The 15,870-nt window shown below is 35.9% G+C and overlaps 1 protein-coding gene across 18 annotated transcripts in view; it reads right to left on the reverse strand.

Annotated features, from left to right (window-relative positions):
* PUM2 (pumilio RNA binding family member 2) overlaps positions 1–15,870 on the reverse strand; it is an 80,173-nt gene that overhangs the window by 9,767 nt on the left and 54,536 nt on the right. For 14 of the 18 annotated variants that reach the window (XM_075708344.1, XM_075708347.1, XM_075708354.1 and 11 more), the window contains 5 exons: positions 14,633–14,776; positions 13,283–13,564; positions 8,215–8,451; positions 1,335–1,602; positions 646–775 (listed from right to left, as the gene is read on the reverse strand). In XM_075708344.1, the coding sequence (XP_075564459.1) occupies positions 646–775; positions 1,335–1,602; positions 8,215–8,451; positions 13,283–13,564; positions 14,633–14,776 (1,061 nt within the window). The remainder of the gene's footprint in view (positions 1–645; positions 776–1,334; positions 1,603–8,214; positions 8,452–13,282; positions 13,565–14,632; positions 14,777–15,870) is intronic. The other 4 variants (XM_075708358.1, XM_075708357.1, XM_075708356.1 and 1 more) reach the window with 1 other exon arrangement.

Consider the following 15,870-nt stretch of genomic DNA (forward strand, 5'->3'; position numbering starts at 1 on the left):
GCCTTTCCTACATATAATTTTTTCCAGGACACAGGTATTGCTTTTACTTCTCTCTGTAAGTCAAATCTTGTAACTCTTTGATAACACCTTTTTTTTTTACCCCATCTTTTTAAACAAAAACCAAAGCTGTTTTAAATACAAGTTTTAGTAATATTGGATGTATCTTATGACATCCCTTCCTCAAAATTCTTCTGCCTCAATACATTTTATGTGAGTTTCTTCACATGCAGCACTGGATGAAGTTCACACAGCTATTTATTTGGGTGTAAGAGCATTTTCCAGACCCACTGTTTACCAAGGTGCAGTAACCAATAAAAAGTATCCTTCAGATCTTTATGTTCCCCATTGTCCGCCAAAAGTCTCCATAAATTACGCTAAAAGGCTTGCAAAGCCTGAGTGTTCAGCCTGTATATTCACCAATGTTCACCAACATATGCACCACCAGTGTAAAGAGAAACTGCGACAGTTATCGAAAAAAGCGGGGAACACAGAACAGAAAACACGTGTGCAGTGTTATACGCTTGGGTTCTCTGGTGAAAGTCCAGTAGAATTCTGCTATGATGTTAAGAAAAAAACAGTTAAGTTTAATCAGATTTTACAGCATTTCACTCACATTTCTGTTCATACACTTAATGTTATGCTTACCTCAAAGAACTTCTGTATTACATAGTTTCCAAACACATCAGTCATCAATTGATATGCTGCTTGCAGGATCTCATTAAATACCATCTGGCGCTCAGCTGGAGTAGCTCGCTCCAGCTTTTGCTGTATAAATCTAAGCGCAAAAAAGGTACATTATGCTTTACATAAACAGGAAAACCTCTCAAACACTGTTTCAATGAGACACCTCAAAATTCTAAAGCAGGTATTCAACATTTATAAAACTTATTAAAATGAAAGTAGTGCCTTTGCGTATAAAAGGATACATTTTAGTAAAATGATACTGAAAACCTTTCATTTGAAAAGGATTAAAGATGAAAAGAAAAATAATAACTAAGTACCTGATGATGTATTGCTGAAAAATGGTTTTACATTCCAGATGCCAGATATTTTGTTTCCTTAATCAACGCCTTTTTGATACCTAAATACTAGAGTTTACAAGTCTAGTTATGAGGCTATTTCTACACTGAGAACTTCTACAAGCAGCTAAATTTATACTATTTTTATAATGAAATTTCCTAGAAAAGAAAAAGGTCAGTGGAAGAGCATGTGCTCCAATTAATAGTATGCTTTGTATTAAGATGACTAGCAGCTCATTCAAACGTTTGATGTTAACGTAACAGTATCAAAGCAGTAAAATATTATTAAGTTATTAACTTTACTATAATAATTACCTAGAACCATGCTGGTCTTGGGAAAATTCAACAATATGTCCAACAAGGTCTCTCAGTTGAAGATTAGGGAAACGATTGTTTCTGAAATCTTCCAGCAATCGACTACGTCCAGAAGGCATTATATCAGACCTACTGTACCGAAGGCGTGAAGGAGGGAAGAGCTGACTGGTGGAGCTAAAAAGACTGGAGGTACTTGCCGCACTGCGATACTTTGCTTCAGCTCCAGGTGCTGCAGAAATATAGCGACCACTACCATTTGTCAGTCCTCCTACAAGGAAGCAGTTCTGTCAGTAAAAGCCGTAAGGAAAATAAGCAACAGCAAAACAGTTAAGTGTACTAGAACTACGGATACACCCTGGAGCCAAAGAAAACAACAGTGTTGCCTTGTTATTTGTATTTACCTCATTATGGTTGGAGGAGTTAGATAGCTTTATCTTCCAACAAATAAAACCATTCTCCTCCTCATTTTTATTTTATGTGAAGGGCACCAGGAAAAGAAACGTCATTAGAAGAATATAATGAAGCAGGTGAAGTGAGCACCCACTCCGACTTACAGAAACTTTAGAATTGGGTGGGCCTTAGCTTAGTGGGCAGATTTCCACTTCACAAGTAATACTGACTTACACCCTTGTTAGTAGCCTCAAAGATAGCCAATTGTTTCAAAATAGACCATGAAATCTGAACTACCCTTCAGTCCCTGCTGAGGTACCTTTCCAACTTAGAGTGTGAAAGGGCATTTTTGGGGAGGCACACATGGTACCTCTTCTCATGCTGTACCTGTTCTGCAGGATATTTGATGACTTCAGCATCCCAGGCTTTCAATCTGGTACCTCTTGTAAGCACTAAATATGTCAAATTTCAAACCAAGTAACTAAGAATGTTCTACTTAATTCTAAAACAACCAAAGATATATCAAACTGAAGTTCCTTTTAGAAACACTAAGTCCTTTCCCTGCTGTGAAAACACTCATCACTTGCTACACTTTGTCTTTCTTTACTAAGAACTGAATTGCCTTCCTGTGTTTAGGTCCTACTCCTTTTTGCTAGTGATTCCACCTACAGCTATCGTCATCTCACAGTCCTGTGAATTTCTCATCACATATTGCTCTCTAATCAGTTTACGTCACTGAACTCCTCCAGCAGGCCTCTCTCCCCTCCGCTTTACAACAGGCAGCAATTATCATAATAAGCATGCAAACAAAGCATCTTTCCCAACTACAGTATGATTTTAAAAAGGATACTGGTACTATACTATGAGCAGAAATATTCAAAGATAATTCCCACCTAGAAACCTCAACTCTACTACTTAAAAAAAATCCCAACACAACCTAAAATTGTCGAGTATAAATTGGAAAATGAAAGCATTTTCAGTTTCCCTACAAATTATCTAGAAAGTGAGATAGCAACTGAAAGCCCTTTCAAAGTCAACAGAATAAATATCTACATTTGAATTTAAAACAAATTGCAGTATGTGCTGTTTGAATGGTGCTCGATTACAAAATTAATTAATTAAAAAAAAGAAAAAAAAAAAAGAAAAAAAGAAATCAGCTGACAGTGCCCCAGCCAAGCCTTCTTTTGGTTCCAAGTGTTTATAAGGCCAGGCAACAACAGTGTTACAGTGGGCTGGTAATGTATTAATGGTAAAGTATCTTTTTTGAAAGGTCAAATTGCAATACCAGAATCTGAGACGTTAGTGCTCTGCAAGACATATCAAGCATCACATTTATTGCACTGTATAGGATTATGCCCTAACATAGAAATAATTAGTACTTATTTTACAATTAGTTTTCAAAATTCAGTGGTAAATATCAGTAAAGAATCAGCATATACTTTATGCCCCACAATACCTTCTAAAAAACACTAGATTTTCTTTTAAATTAAAGCCTCTTAGTTCTTTACAGCCAGAAAAATCAAGGTGTTTTTTTTAACTAATTTTTAGTTTCCATTGACAATCACTATTGCCAGAAAAGAGCTGACAGCGACATGATGCTAACAGGCAAAAAGAAAAAAGAAACCCAACATTCTGCAGGTGAAGCAGTATGCAGAGTGATGCTCTACAGTCACTTCTCTTCTAGGAAAAGCCTTCTAGAGAACAAAAAGTTATGCTCCTGAAATCATGTTATTTCTCATCTAGATTATTTAATACATGAATGAAATCCTAGCTTCCCTGTAAATGCGGTGTAGTAACACTATTTAATGCCACGCGAGGGCAGCAAAGCCTGTTCAAAAGGAAGTCTCATGGACTACCTCCCTGTTGTAGCATTCTATTGCTCCTCTGATCACATAACTCAATTCTGCGCCAGAAACTAACAGGATGGTTTTTGATTATATGCTCACAAACTGCATGGCTCTAATTTGCATAGACATTAATGGAATTGCACATGTGAATCAGGAATTGTTTCAGCTTTTTTTTTTTTAACTGAGCCTTCATGTAAGTATGAATTAAATGTGTCAATTTATCCAGCAATTAAAACAGAAATTAAGAAACTTAGTAGCTTTTAACAAATCTGCTATGTATGTGTAGTAGAACTGCACGTATACATTTCACACTCAGGAGTATCAAGCCTTTCTTCAGTCTAATTTGGGAACCATCCCTTTTTAAGACTTGTAAGACGACTATGCTGCAACTGGGAGACTCCTGTCTAGCCTGTGAAACTACTTAAGACGATCATGTTAAGCAGGATCATGATACAGGAAGGCTGAAAACATATCCACTGCGCCTAGAAGAACCTGTCATACTTCAAAAGCACACAGAAAGCTTAACCTTGTAAAACCCTGGATGCTATTATAAAAACCAGTAATTTAATAGGTAATTAGCTTTTCTTCTCATGTAACCTTTTATTACAGCAGCAGTGTTATAGCTCAGTGGCAACTTTGCAGACTTGAAAAATAGTAAACCCCCCAAATAAAAGCATATTGCCATAGGTACTTATATGCAGATATACTCTTGTATACAATGGACTATTTTCTTAAGTATTGTACTCATTACTTTCTCAGTAATGAGAAACCACTAAAGCATTAGTGTGGACATTAAGGACACCTGGTCTCCTTTCTGAAAACTTTGAGTTAGAAATGGAAATAGCTTAGAAACGAAAAACTAAAATCTGAATGCTAGTTACCCAAATCCTCCTGGTTAGCCTACTGCATCCCCCATGCTCTTCAAGAACTCAGGACACTTGTTTTACAGATTCCGATTCCAAACTAGAAAGGTAACAGCCTAGGTCTTATAAATTATTTGGGGAACATACCCTACTGAATAAAGCACCTAGTCTAAACATTTTTGCAAACACTGAAGTGTTCAAAGACTTATCAAGCATCAGTGTAGCCACACAATTATAAACCGTTGGGGAATAAGGTGTGCAGTTCATTCTTCAGATAATCACTTAGCTATCACTTCTGATCTCGTAAAACAAAGATCTCCGATGCAATGAATAATATTAAGTTGTTTTACAGTTTAATTGAACCTAAATCCCTGTGGCTAGTCCATAGGGAAGAAGAGGCACAGAGGTATAAAGGGGATATAAATCATCTAAAACAGAACCTTACTAAGCTTGAAGGACACAAAGCATGTTAAATTACCAACTCCTTAACAAGGATAGCATATTTAATGTAAAGGAGAACATGAAAAAAATATTAAAAACTAGATCTAGGCACATTTATTTTGATAGCATTAGTCTGTTAGTACTTATCACCAAAGTATTTTTTCAATCGTTTTAAACCAAGACATAATACAGATTTCCTGCACAGTAGCTGCTGTTTAAAATCAGTCAGCAATATTATTTTCTAGTAAAATACATACAAGTCTATAAACACTTCAAACTTGATTTCTGGAATGTATTTGTTCGTCTGTAAAAAAGTAGCTTCATCTCATTCTCAGCTAAAAATTTCATTTTCATATGGAAAACAATTACACATATATATGTACACATATATGCCTGTGTGTATATATATATGTATGTATATTTTATGAATCAATGCAAGTCCTTATTATGCCTGGTTTACTGAAGCCCTACAGAGTAGGTACACAGCAGAGGCAATGCAAAGTTCCCCACACTGTCTTGCCAACTGGCCTTTACTCTTGCCCAGAATGACCACTTCTGAAGATAAACAACATCAATCTAAACTACTAACAAGCTTGGCTTGCAACGCACAGAAAGTAATTACCTCCAAACACCCAGATTTTAAAAATCCAACTCTGCACCAAACCCTTAAAATGCTGCAACGTACCATCAAACAGAGTAAGCACTACCAATCTGAAAGGATGTTTTATAACATAGGAAAAATACTTCCTCTTGCAGTTTTTTGTTCCTGGGAGTGAAAGGGTAGTTCAAATTCATGACCTTACTGCTCCAACTGATTACAGTAAAGAAGCAGTTACAGACAACTGACAAATCCCTTCAAATACAGGAAAACTGACACTAGAACAAAGTAATTAGCACATTCCTATTTTAGGATGTTGGATAAGAGTTGGTGAGAAGAGATAAAAACAGTAAAATATCACAAATTTCTTGTAAAAGGGAAACTGGTCTTTCAAGCTACAAATTGCAGCAGAGTGTCTGACAAAGGGGTTATAAAACCATGCACCCTTTCCCAGTATTGTGCTCTAGTATTCTGGTGGCTGAAACAGGAGCAACCGACTTTGATGCCCATTTTAAAACAGAAGTTAAACTTAGCTGAACCTGTTGATATAAGCAGGCAGGACAACAAGTTTTGAAGGTGGAGGGAGAGCTGCATTTGACAGGCATTATCAGAATACCAATGGAAACTGCATGCAGACATGAACTTACAATGTTGTTCTACTCTGAAAAGTGACTACATGATATCATACCCTTCTTAAAATACACTCCCTGTTTGATTTCAGGTATAACTTCTCATTTGGTGAGAAAGCTTTGCCTTTTTATTTTTTGTATGTGAGAACAAAACAAATGCTTCCAGAAGTGGTTGATGAACACACCAGAATAAATTTAACAGGACAGACAATTAACCGCAGAAATAGTCTTCAACTTTTCGTGATGGTGCACCTTGGATGTAACTGCACAAAGATATGACACAGGGCAGAGTGCAGGAAATGCTAAAAAAAAAAATTACTGCATTTTGTGAAAGCAAAAATCCAAAAGACCTCAATTTCCAAATTTCAGATTGATTTGATAAGGTAGCAAAAACTTTACCCGTACTCAAGGTCCACTTCATTTGGAAGATGAAGAGGCAGTACACATGGAAGCCAACAAGGTTGTGTCAATTTTCAGAGTACAACTGTACATTCTGGCCTTTATACACTGATCTAGTACATGATTTTAACAAACTATTATGCTTAGTTCACACTGCCAAACAGTCCAAAATGGATTAAAATCAGTATTTAACAATTTCTGCTGATAGAGGTAATCCTCTATACTGATCGCATCTTATTTTCTCAGAACTGAAGAAAGTCTTCTAACATTTATCAAATGTGAAACAACACAAAACTTTAAATGTTTTGAATTTTAGATAATGCCTTCCAAAATTTGGTTTAAGTATAGTTTTCAGTAATATGAAAACTATTGTGAGAGTACTTTGAAAAGAAAGAAAGAAAAAGATTTCCATGATAACCCCATTGTCAGATGTTCAGAACTTTCTCAAAAGCCTCCATTTGGGCTGAAACTTTCCATGCTTGGTCTCAGCCCAAAGGTGCACTTTGTAGACCTGAAAAAGGAAAAAAGGTAAGTAAAAAAAAATAAAACGTGCTGAAACATCCCCTTGCCCAGTTTTACTTTGGGTATTCAGCACTTAACCGTGAAAGGGATACTGAACTGTAAATGTAATATATTTAAGTTACTTTTAACCTTGTTATACAAATCACTCACACATTTCTCACTTAAAGTGTATTTTGGTAGGCACTTTTAAATTTTTTCCTGTTTTATTTGCACTAACAGAAGTACATGGGATTAGGTTGCCCATTACATGCACAAAACTGTGCACTGAATGGTTACTGGAGCAACAGGCAACTCAATCTTGAAATCACATCCAGTTTCATTGTATGATTTTAGCACCAAAATTAAATGATCACAAATATTTGCAGTGAAAACAGGGCAAGTTTATCAAGTAACCTCAGGTTAGAGGCATTCTCTTCTAAATATACTGTAGGCTGTGGTGGGGTTTCTTTAGATTTTTTTAGTTTTAATTTTTTAAAAAAGGTTCAGCTACCATGTCATCTAACTAGCTTAAAAATTTTCTAAAAGGTTACTATCATCATTCCTTAAAAAATACATCCAATAACAGAGAGCCACCACTGACAAAGCCTTTGCTGCTACTTTCACAAATGCATTTTCTCTTTTTCCACCAGCCTGGTCATAAACTGTTGTCTTCCTGGCAAAGCATCTGGGCCATGACATAGTAGGCTCACCAATTAAAAAAATCACCTTTCAATACATTTTACATTGAGAGCTTTGCTCACTTTTCTATTTTATCATGGTAAGGGGCAGTAGTGAAAGTCACTTCACTGTTAAACACATCATCATCTTAAAATTCCTTAAAGTGGTAATACACTGAAGCAGAAACAAAAATAATGCACCTTTGCTTGTCATACTGTAGAAACATAATACAAAAAGGATGAATAAGTCTTACTGGGCTCTCTATCGGGCTTCTGCAAGGGAAGAAAAATCAGTTGTTGGCCCGATACTGCAAAAAGCTGAGTGCCCTCCACTGTCAAATCAATGAGCATTTGAGCGTGCTCTTCACCTTTCAGGAATGGCCCCTCTTCATTACAAAACTGTTTAACAGCAAAGGTAATGTGACATCTCTTATGCAACATATATTTTACACATAGAAATACATACACACATACAAACAAGAAGTGTTTTTTTGGTTTTTTGTTTTTGTTTTTTTTTTTTTTTTTTTTTTTTTACCTAAATGCAAACTGGATGAGGATCCATGTGATGAAAGTGATGGCGGTGGCGTAAGTGAATGTCCTGGCGTTTGGCTTGGCAGAGGCATGCCTATTGGACTTGGAGAGGAGGAAAATCCCAGACTATTGTAAAATGGCTGCCCTATGGGTGCTAGGCTGCTACTAGATCTTTTGTACAAGTCAGAGCTAGTAGATAGAGAATCTCTCCTTGTGGCACTACTACTTGCAGAACTGCCAACTGAAGAAGAAATAAAAAGACCCTAATTACACAGTGTCAACTGAATAAAACCTATCCCCAACTACAGCTGGGCAATAACAGATGCGATCACAATAATTACAGCAATCGTTATGACAAAGACAATTACTGTGATAACCACACATGCTTTTAAGTAGATCTAAGTGGGTATAAACATACCACTGATAAGTAATTTCACCAATGCCCATGTCTTTCAACATTTCATTCTAGACTTCTCAGAGAAATATTGCCGTACTGTTTTAACCGCCTGGCTTCAGGCTTTGGGACAAATACGGAATTTATGAGATTAGATTACACTGTCACTTTACAGAACAAATGATTCTAAAAATACTTCCCCTAAACTCTTTGACAAATTTTTTTCCACCATGAATTATTAGTTAGACAGTGATACTTGATTTCAGGAAAAAGGCTAGAAACATTGGTTGTCGTTGTTTAAGGGTTCACAAAATAATCTATGTTGCTGTTCAACTGTTTCTGAACTTCCTTGTTTGTGAACCCCTCACCTGTAGGAAAAAAACCGACTACTTAAAATTCCCTATGAGAATTACGGTTCTCAAAGAAGTGTTTTGAAAAGATATTATAAAGGAGGAATAGGCTAAGAAGATGAGAAGCAGAGGAGAGATAGGAAAATTAAGGTGAGAAACTAAAATTGCAATTTTTCTGCTACCAGTATTTCTGAAAGTCAAATTAGACTAGAAGCTTTGGATAACAGTGTATTAGTGAAGGACTGGTTATCCTGCACAGCATCATTCAGCAGGCGATGAACAGTCTAGGATAAATTAGGAGAACAATAAAAACTTTTTAGAAATGTTAAATTCTAGTATCTGTTGCATACTAGTGAAGTGTTAAACTAGAGTGCCTATTTCAAACACTGGAACATTATTATACTCATGAACAAAACCAAGATTATGGATATTTTGATAACAAAGATGCTTTTTAAGCTGAATTTGGAAAATTGATTTCTACTTCAACTTAAAAAGGAAAAGGACAGAATTTATACTTCCATAATCTTTACCCTTATCAGGTAGCTTCCTACTAAAGCTGGCAGCACGGTCCAATATAAAGGTCGCCTGATACTTCCCATTTTAAGACACTTATTTGTTTTCTCCTAACATTAGCAACTTGGCTAATACTTTTCATGGCAGGTACCTGCTTGGACCAGATTTTTCAAAGAAGTTCTGCCCAAACAACACTGCCATTTCAGAAAAACAGGCAAGGAAAGATGCTTTATCATTAGCAAAATAATCCAGCTACCTATAATTTGAGAAGTTAACGTTTTCATGTACTCAGAACAATGTGCTACCAACAGGAGACCTTTATTTTCATACTCTCTTTGACTGAGCTAAAAATCTTAGGAAAATCACAGTTCATACAAGTTCAGCACAGATCTGCTACAGACTCACAGCTGAAAACTTAAACTCCTGTCCATACATGGCACATCTGAGATGGCTGATACAGGTTTACCCTGCCATTGAACTTCCATGCTTCTGTGTGCCATGCCAAAAACGGACTCTAAAACTGCTGTCCAAGATCCCACCTTGTGTTTGGAAGGCCCATCAGGTAGTGTGGAAAGGAAGTTTTCTACTTCAAATGCAGGAGACAAAAGCCAAACACAAGAAACAGACCAGGGAAAAAGAAAGAAGAAAAAAAAAAAAAAAACCAAACCAACCAGAAGCCAGAACCAGGAAGAAAGAAAGGTCGGACAAAGGAGCCAACAAGGAGACTGCCAGAAAACTGGCAAGCACGTTCAAAACCAGTGGGACTGAGGATGAAAGAAAGGAGATCTGAAGAAAAGTTAGGTTGTGGAAGTTACGTGACTGTGGGGCAAAAAGACTGGAATAGCAAGCTAATGATGGAAACATCACACAGTACAAGCAGAAACAGAAACATATTTGGGAGGGGAAGCAGGAGATAAATGTTGCCTGGAAACTGGGAAGGAAGACATACTAGAGGAGAAGCCAGAAGGAAAAGATACTGGACTAACTAGGCAAGGAGATTCAGAATAAGAAATCAGAAGAGCAATTTAAGGCAACAGTTCAAAGAAATCTCAAGATTTGAGACTAGCTCTACAGGTTCTGGCTCAACTGGTGAACCATGTGAATGTTAATACAATGCTACAGGATGGATTGTTATTTTTCCAACTATGAAAAAAGCTAAGCCAAACTTCAGCTTTCTTTCAGGGTTTTTTACTCGGCTAAATTACTGCAGCTTAACAAGTTACTGGGAACCAGCTGGGCTGCATTTTCACAAACACACAAGCACAGGTCCCAAAAAACCAAGACAGTTTGAATTAGCTTACCCCTCTTCACCACTAAGCTAATGTAATTACTTTACACTTGTTACAAGCCAGAAGTAGGCATCTGGAAACCTGCCGTAGTTGATCTAATTCTTAGTTACCTGTTAAGCTGCAGTAACTTATCATGTACCTAAACCTTTAAAATGGAGTACGAATAACTTTATTATAAAAGAACAGAGACTGTAAAGTACACATAGCCATTTATATGGTATGCTTGCCTCTTCCTGTTTTTTACTTTATTGTTCAGTCATTCAGCTAGAACATGCTCATCTTTGCATTTTTTGTAGAGCTATTTTTTTTCCCTGCAACAACTGAAAACTTAAGGGCAAGATCTGTATTACCATCTGTCAGTCTTCATGACTATATTTTAACTTAAATTCAACCTTTACAACACACTGCAGGGAGTTACAAAGAAGCTGAAACTTCGGCAAATAAGAAATTAAATTTGTTTTTAAATTTGCCTTAACACACATTAACGCCATTTGTGTAAGTACTCATCTGTGTAATTCAATTCATATATACATACAGCTTAGGAACTCTCTAAAAAAATTATCAGGAAGCATTTTTTAAGTGGCTATTATGGCAAGTACAATTTATACTTGGCAGACGGGCACTTTCAATATACTTTTATTCCAATAATACTACTAAAAATATTTCAGGTTTAGATAGCACCTTTCATCAGCACTTCTCAAACTGCAAAAGCATAGGCTTCCTGCTTCCCTGTGGAAACTACCATGCTAATGCTAATTAAATCACCTAGGATACTGCTACAAAATTTCAGCATATGCTGTCTATGCTGAAGGCTTTGGACAAAGCTCTGGAACTGACCTGTGCTACAAAAAAAAGTCTTAATCTCCTGTGCCAGAAAGAACTATGCTGACTCTTCTTAAGTAGATATACAACTAAAATTTGTATTCTATGGTCCTTGTGATAATGCAGGATAAAGAATTTTGTGACTTACAACTATTCTATCTAGAGACTTAAAATGGGTGCACTGCATTAAATATGCAGATACACTTATGATCACTATCAATGAAATGAAACTGTACCTAGATCGAAACACAGCTGCTAAGAATTCACTGAAATCCTACAAGTAGCTCAGGACAAATTATATTACAAAATACAGCACTTGGATAGCACAATTACTTTGTAAGTAAGAGTTACCTGCTGTGGTATTATGGAAAATTAACAAACATGACTGAGTAGCCTCTACATTTTTAAATTTTTTTTTAAATTAAAGATGGTACATTTAGAGTCTTCTACTCCACTCTTTAAAACCAGGTATTAAGAGAGAATCAGTGTAGAACTTGATTCTGGATTTCCTAGCATTAGTTTTGTTAAATAATTTTTCAGATTGTTTTATGAAAAACAACACTGAGAAAATCTCTGTGTTGGTACATAGTATATTTGATGTCACTATTCACCTCCACTTAGTTACAAAATAAGAGGTATAATATTTTAACACTGAAGGGCTTGCTTTTCCTTTTTTTTCACCCCCATATGTTAAGCTATCTTGTAATAATCTTTCTTTCAACACTTAATTTATTTTTTTAATTATTTCCCTTGGGGCATTTAACTCTGAAAAGAATACTGTTAACAGTACATAAATTTCCCCCAATTTCTACCCCTCTGCAAGATACATAAGATTGTAAACATGCTCCACTGATTTCATTAAAATAATAATACTACTACGAAGCAATTCAGTGCTGTAACTTAAAGATTAATAGCCAAAGGAAATATTCTTCAGAAAAGATATTTTGCTTGCCTTACTAATACTGAATCTGAAATATAAGAAAACCTACCTTGCATGTTTAAAAACTGCGAGAATAAGAAATTTCTGCTATAGAGCAGAAACATGTCAACACTGATTTTTTTAATTTTTTTTTTTTTTAAATACAAACAGGTTATATTAAGGAGCACCTGTTGCAATAATTTAAGGCCCCAAACTGCACAGACCTATTTACACTTAACTGTATCTAAGATTAAAGTTAACAAGGACTATCCTTGGATATTAAGTCTTTCTGGTTTATAAATCCTATAAAAAATGTTATGGAAACAAACACTTCAGTATTAGACCAAATTTAGAAAGTCATATGCTACTTAATTTTTTTAAAAAATAGGAATTTTCCTGACATAAAAATTACAACAAACAAATGCATATCTCAAGTCATCAATTGTTATTTTAAACACAGAATGAAGACTTCCTTGAAAATAATAAAAAAAAAGCTTACTAAAAACAATAACAAACTTCTGGGGCAGAGTACAGTGCTCAATATGGAAAAGTATTTTGGAAATATCTACGACTACCGGATATTCTTCAAAAATGCATCTTGTATACAGAGCCGAAGTGAATTTAAAAACCCCTTTTTCTTCCCCTATAATTTGTTTTAAACGTGAATAACCTATTTTTGCATTCTTTTTAGAAATGTATGTGTATATAATATGTCTGGATACAGATACATTTTTTTGCTTAACACAAAAGTCTCACAGAATTTCCTCACTACATTAATAACCTACCTGATGAGCCAAATCCACCAAGTGCAGAGCCGATAGCTGCTCCTAAAGAGCTGCTACTTCCAAAGCCAAGAGATGTGCTTCCTGGTTGGCCAGGACCATGTGAAAAAAGGGAACTGCTCTGGGAGTTATTGGTCAAAGAGTTACTGCCATAAAATGAATTGGATTGTAGGCTACTATTTGTTTGCTGTTGCTGTTGTTGTGGCTGGGCACCAAGTGGCCGAAATAGACCGTTCGTGGCTCCCGCGAGATTGTTTGCTGTTCCTCCAGCTGAAGCAGCTGCAGCTGTAAAACACACGTTTTCAATCATAATTACTCTCTCAAACATTTCTGACTGAAAATGGACTATTCAGATCTAAATCTTATTTTCTTGAAGCCCTCTTAAACAAGCAGAAATTCACATATTAAAGGACTAAAGAGACTTTATAGTATTACACAGTCTTAATTACCCGAGGAAAAAAAATGAAGACAGCATATGTTGTAGGCTAATCAAGGCTGCAGAATTGTTAATGTAATTGAGGGAATTTTCAGTGTAAACATGTAAGACATTACTGTTTACTGAACTGTACTTTTATATACAAAGTCACAACAGCAGAGTTGCAGCTACAAGTCATTCAAAGACATCTTCAGCTACTAATGTCAGAAGCAAGTTCTGCATAGAGAAAGCAGCTTACAGATTAACTTAAAACCTAATTTTCTGAACAGATTAATTAATCTGCTGTTAGTATTTCGGATTTTAATTTAACAAATGCAATAAATACAATGGTTTAGTAAAGTAGTACTAGACCCTACCACTGATAAAAAGAGAAAAAGAAAACTTGAGACTTTCGATATAACTAATTCTCCCCTTCTGCTGTCCATTCTAGATTTTTTTTCCCTTGCCACACCTTCCAGGAGAAAATACTTTCAGAAGAAAAGCACAGCAAGGCCCCAGAGCACTCCATCATCTTCTGCCAGGCCGAAGCAATGACATGATGCTTCCTAGAGGACACCATTTAGGGGATTGATGAGAAGTGCATGTTATATGCATGGGGAGAGGAAAGGGGAAAATGTTCATATCTGACAAGCAACAACATTTGCAGAAACATGCCTGTATATGTATGGGGAGAGGACTGTAAATTTGAATTAAAAAAAAAAAAAAAAGGAAAACTACATCTCAGAAACGGCAGTGTCTCTTGAGAAAGGGAGGCAACAGAGTAAGAAAGAGAGCATGTATGGTATATTCTTCACAACTAGAAAACTTCACAGATGCATACAAAACACATCAACAACAACAAATACTCATCAACCAACATTACTGTTAAGATTCAGTACAAAAGCGGAAGAAACCTCCATGCAGGATCAAATACTTACCTGCTTGTGCTGCTGCAGAACTGATTATAACAGGAGTTGAGGCTACCAATCTGACGGGTGCTCCAAGGCCAGTTCTTGCTCCAGGGCCTACTAGTAAGGCACCAGTCTGATCGTAATAGGCAGTAGGAGCTAGTACTTGATAGCCTACACAATACAGAATACAAGAATTAGTAGCACAGATAGTCCCATGTAGTCAGCATTTCTTCTCTCCTTGAAATATCCTGACAACGAACTACAAGGGGGAAAACAGCATTTCTGCCATATTGCGTTAGAATGTCAACTGGACATCAAAAGAAAAAAAACAGTGAACATCATAAAACAGTGTGACAAAAACTTATTTAGGAATGCTGTACACAATTTTTAAAATTAAGCTAAATTTAGTAGTCTAAAGTTGAATTTTATTTTCAAGGTTAACAAAGTAAGTTTCTAACACCACAGTTGAAAAGGTACAGGAAAACCACAACTGGCCATACCTGGATCATTATCGAATCAACTTCTTTTAGCAATTTAAAATATTCTACATTTCTCTTCTACTCCTTTGTACATGGAAAAGGTATTGAAATCTATACAATTAAAGGGCTGAACTAAATGCAAGTTTGGCGATTCCATACATTACTTAGCCACGCTTAAGAGTCCATCTACAACACCACATTAGGAAAGGAACACTCTATGTGCAGCAATAGCTTAGACCAGAACAAAAATTATCTAGTCCCAGTCAGTTTCACAGAAAACAGACCTGTAATCCAAGTATAATTTCATTCAGTTGCCAGTTAAGAGTTGGAACTGGCAGAGAAAAAGGAGGAGGAATTGAAAAAGGAGAAAAGCAAGCAGTACGAAGGAAAACAGGATACAAGATATGAATGAAGAAAAGCAAGAGACAAAAGAGCAAAACAAAATCCCTTTATTTAGGACAAGAGCAAGAGAAGTAATTTTAAAGCTCTGACACTTTATAATGAAGAAGAATTGGAATAAGGATCCCTAAAAAATGGAAGACAAGAGCTAGGATAATCTAAGAAAGGATGCTGACAATGAAAAGATAACACCATCTAATTTTTAGGTTGACTATTCTTACAAAATAATAGAACAAAACCCAAGAGAATTTCAATGGTCCTCCCATGCTCAAATATATACTAATGCTATTAAGAAAAAAGTCAAGATTGCAAAAATCACACATCTATTTTTGTACATGTAAGAACCAAGATTTTGCATACTACTTTAAGTCAGTTCCCATGTATGTT

The sequence above is a fragment of the Pelecanus crispus genome, chromosome 3 (assembly GCF_030463565.1).
Source record: "Pelecanus crispus isolate bPelCri1 chromosome 3, bPelCri1.pri, whole genome shotgun sequence".
NCBI classification, from domain to species: domain Eukaryota; kingdom Metazoa; phylum Chordata; class Aves; order Pelecaniformes; family Pelecanidae; genus Pelecanus; species Pelecanus crispus.